The sequence below is a fragment of the Mesitornis unicolor genome, unplaced genomic scaffold (assembly GCF_000695765.1).
Source record: "Mesitornis unicolor isolate BGI_N332 unplaced genomic scaffold, ASM69576v1 scaffold14133, whole genome shotgun sequence".
NCBI lineage: Eukaryota > Metazoa > Chordata > Aves > Mesitornithiformes > Mesitornithidae > Mesitornis > Mesitornis unicolor.
Window position 1 is genome coordinate 119,708 of NW_010172714.1, and position 1,976 is coordinate 121,683.

Below are 1,976 nucleotides of genomic sequence, written 5' to 3' on the forward strand. Positions count from 1 at the left end.
CTTTCTTCAGGACAAGCGATCTATAGACTGGAACTCTCTCTTGGGGTCTTTTAAAAAAGTAAGTGCCGATATGAACAAAAGGAAAGTTTGTTTAAAAAAAAAAAAGAGGCCTTTTTAATGAGATTGAAACTCACATACTTTAACTTCCTTTTGAAAGCATCTGGCCAACCACTTCAAAAGTCCAAAAAGCTAACCTTACAGTCACTTAAAGAAAAGAAGAAAAAAGGTCAGTCCGTTAACCTGGTGTGAATATATTGTCAATAAGTACAAGCGGAAAACGCGAGCTAAAACAACTGGTTAATTTGAATCAAAGAAATTACTGTCATATATGCGTCAGTGAATTCAGTTTTTATTTGAAAGCCACTGTTTCAGGCTTGAAGGAACTTCTCTTTATGACATTTTTGAGTTTGCCAATACGCTGCTCTGTCGGCCACAGGGTCTCTCTGTCCTATTTGCTCTTTCATGCACTTTTTTGTCAGCTCATCTTGCAGGGTTTTAGACCATTGCTAATTGTGATAAGCAAAACTTTTAAGACCTTTTAGTGTGCTAAAGGAAGCATATATCTACTAAGTTTGTTCATGTGGCTTTCAGAAGAAAGCACAAAAATAGTTATGTGTGGAAACAAAAGGAAGAAGCCTCCCTTTTTATGGCATTTTCAGCTTTGATTCTTTTTTCCACTGAGGTGAGGCCAGTGGATTTCCCTGACCTGTGCATGTACAGTTGGGGTTTTAGTGACAGTATTGCATGCAGGCCAGGGCAGTGATAGCAGCAAAGGGACTGGTGCATGTTGCTGGTGTGGATGTTAATCCCATCAGGGTCTTCAGATATGTGCTGGTGTGTTTATGCACCACAGCTGGCACAAGAACCAGCACCAGCAACTACATTGTGTGTAAATATGACTGGGCAGAGCTTAAGAAGCAGAGATGTGACTGCGAATGCTTGGGGGCCAGAAGGATCCTTCACTGGCGTGAGGAGAAGACTGTCTGTGTTTATAGATTTGCCATGGGTTTTGGGAGAGCAAATCACTTGTGCCTACAGAGAAGCTGAAAGCCAAGAATCCAGATGGTGAAATCACTTAGGCAGGTGAAGGCTACTGACTTGATCAATTAAAAAAATTTGAAATAACTTGGTATGTTACAGGCCACCTGATCTAGTGAGGAAGTAAGCTTAAAGACTTCTTTAAACAACTGGAGAACATCTCTGTGTCACAGAAGGTGGCCCTCGCAGCGGACCCTGACATCTTCTGGAATGACAATGTGGTGGCACGCAAGGAGGAAGGCTTCTGAAGGGTGTTTGGGATAACTGGTTGATACTTGTACTAGACGCGTGAACTGATGTTAACACAGCCAGATCTGCTATTCACTATCAAGGAAAAACTGGTTGAAGACATGATAATCAGTGACAACATTTTCTGTGGTGACCATGAAATAAATGGTTGGCATTCAGGATCCTGAAAGGAGTGAGGGACAAGATCAGCAGGATACAGACCCTGAACCTTCAGTCTAGTGGACTTCAGATTAGTCTTTATTTATTTAGCAGACAGGGAGAATTCCATGGGAGAGAGCTCTGAAGAACATAAGAGCTCAAAAAAGCTGGCAGGCCTTTAGGGACAGCATGTACAGTTGGAGTTTTTGTGACAGTATTGCATGCAGGCCAGGGAAGTGATAGCAGCAAAGTATAAGAACCCTCAGGAAAGTAAGCACCTTTATCAAGAAAACAGCTTTATTAAGAACAGGTATAACTGTAGAGCTCCTATGCAAAAAGGCAGCATTTGAGAGGTGGAATCAGGGACAGGATACAAAGGAGAAATTTAGAAAAATTGTCTGGGCATGGAAAGATGGTGTTAGGAAAGCCAGAGCTTACCTTGGCAGTTGTTAGGAATGTTAGGAGCGTCAAGAAGGGCTTCTACGACAGCCTTAATAGTAAAAGCCACTGGGATGAGTAGGGATCACAGGATCACAGAATCTCAGGAGTTG

The 1,976-nt window shown here is 42.1% G+C and overlaps 1 protein-coding gene across 1 annotated transcript; it reads left to right on the top strand.

Annotated features, from left to right (window-relative positions):
• The first annotated feature begins 744 nt into the window (after positions 1 to 744).
• On the top strand, positions 745 to 1,079 carry LOC104535893 (14 kDa phosphohistidine phosphatase-like). The gene is given in 2 exon segments (XM_010180488.1): positions 745 to 1,024; positions 1,027 to 1,079. Coding segments are annotated over 2 exon segments (333 nt in total).
• Positions 1,080 to 1,976: the final 897 nt, after the last annotated feature.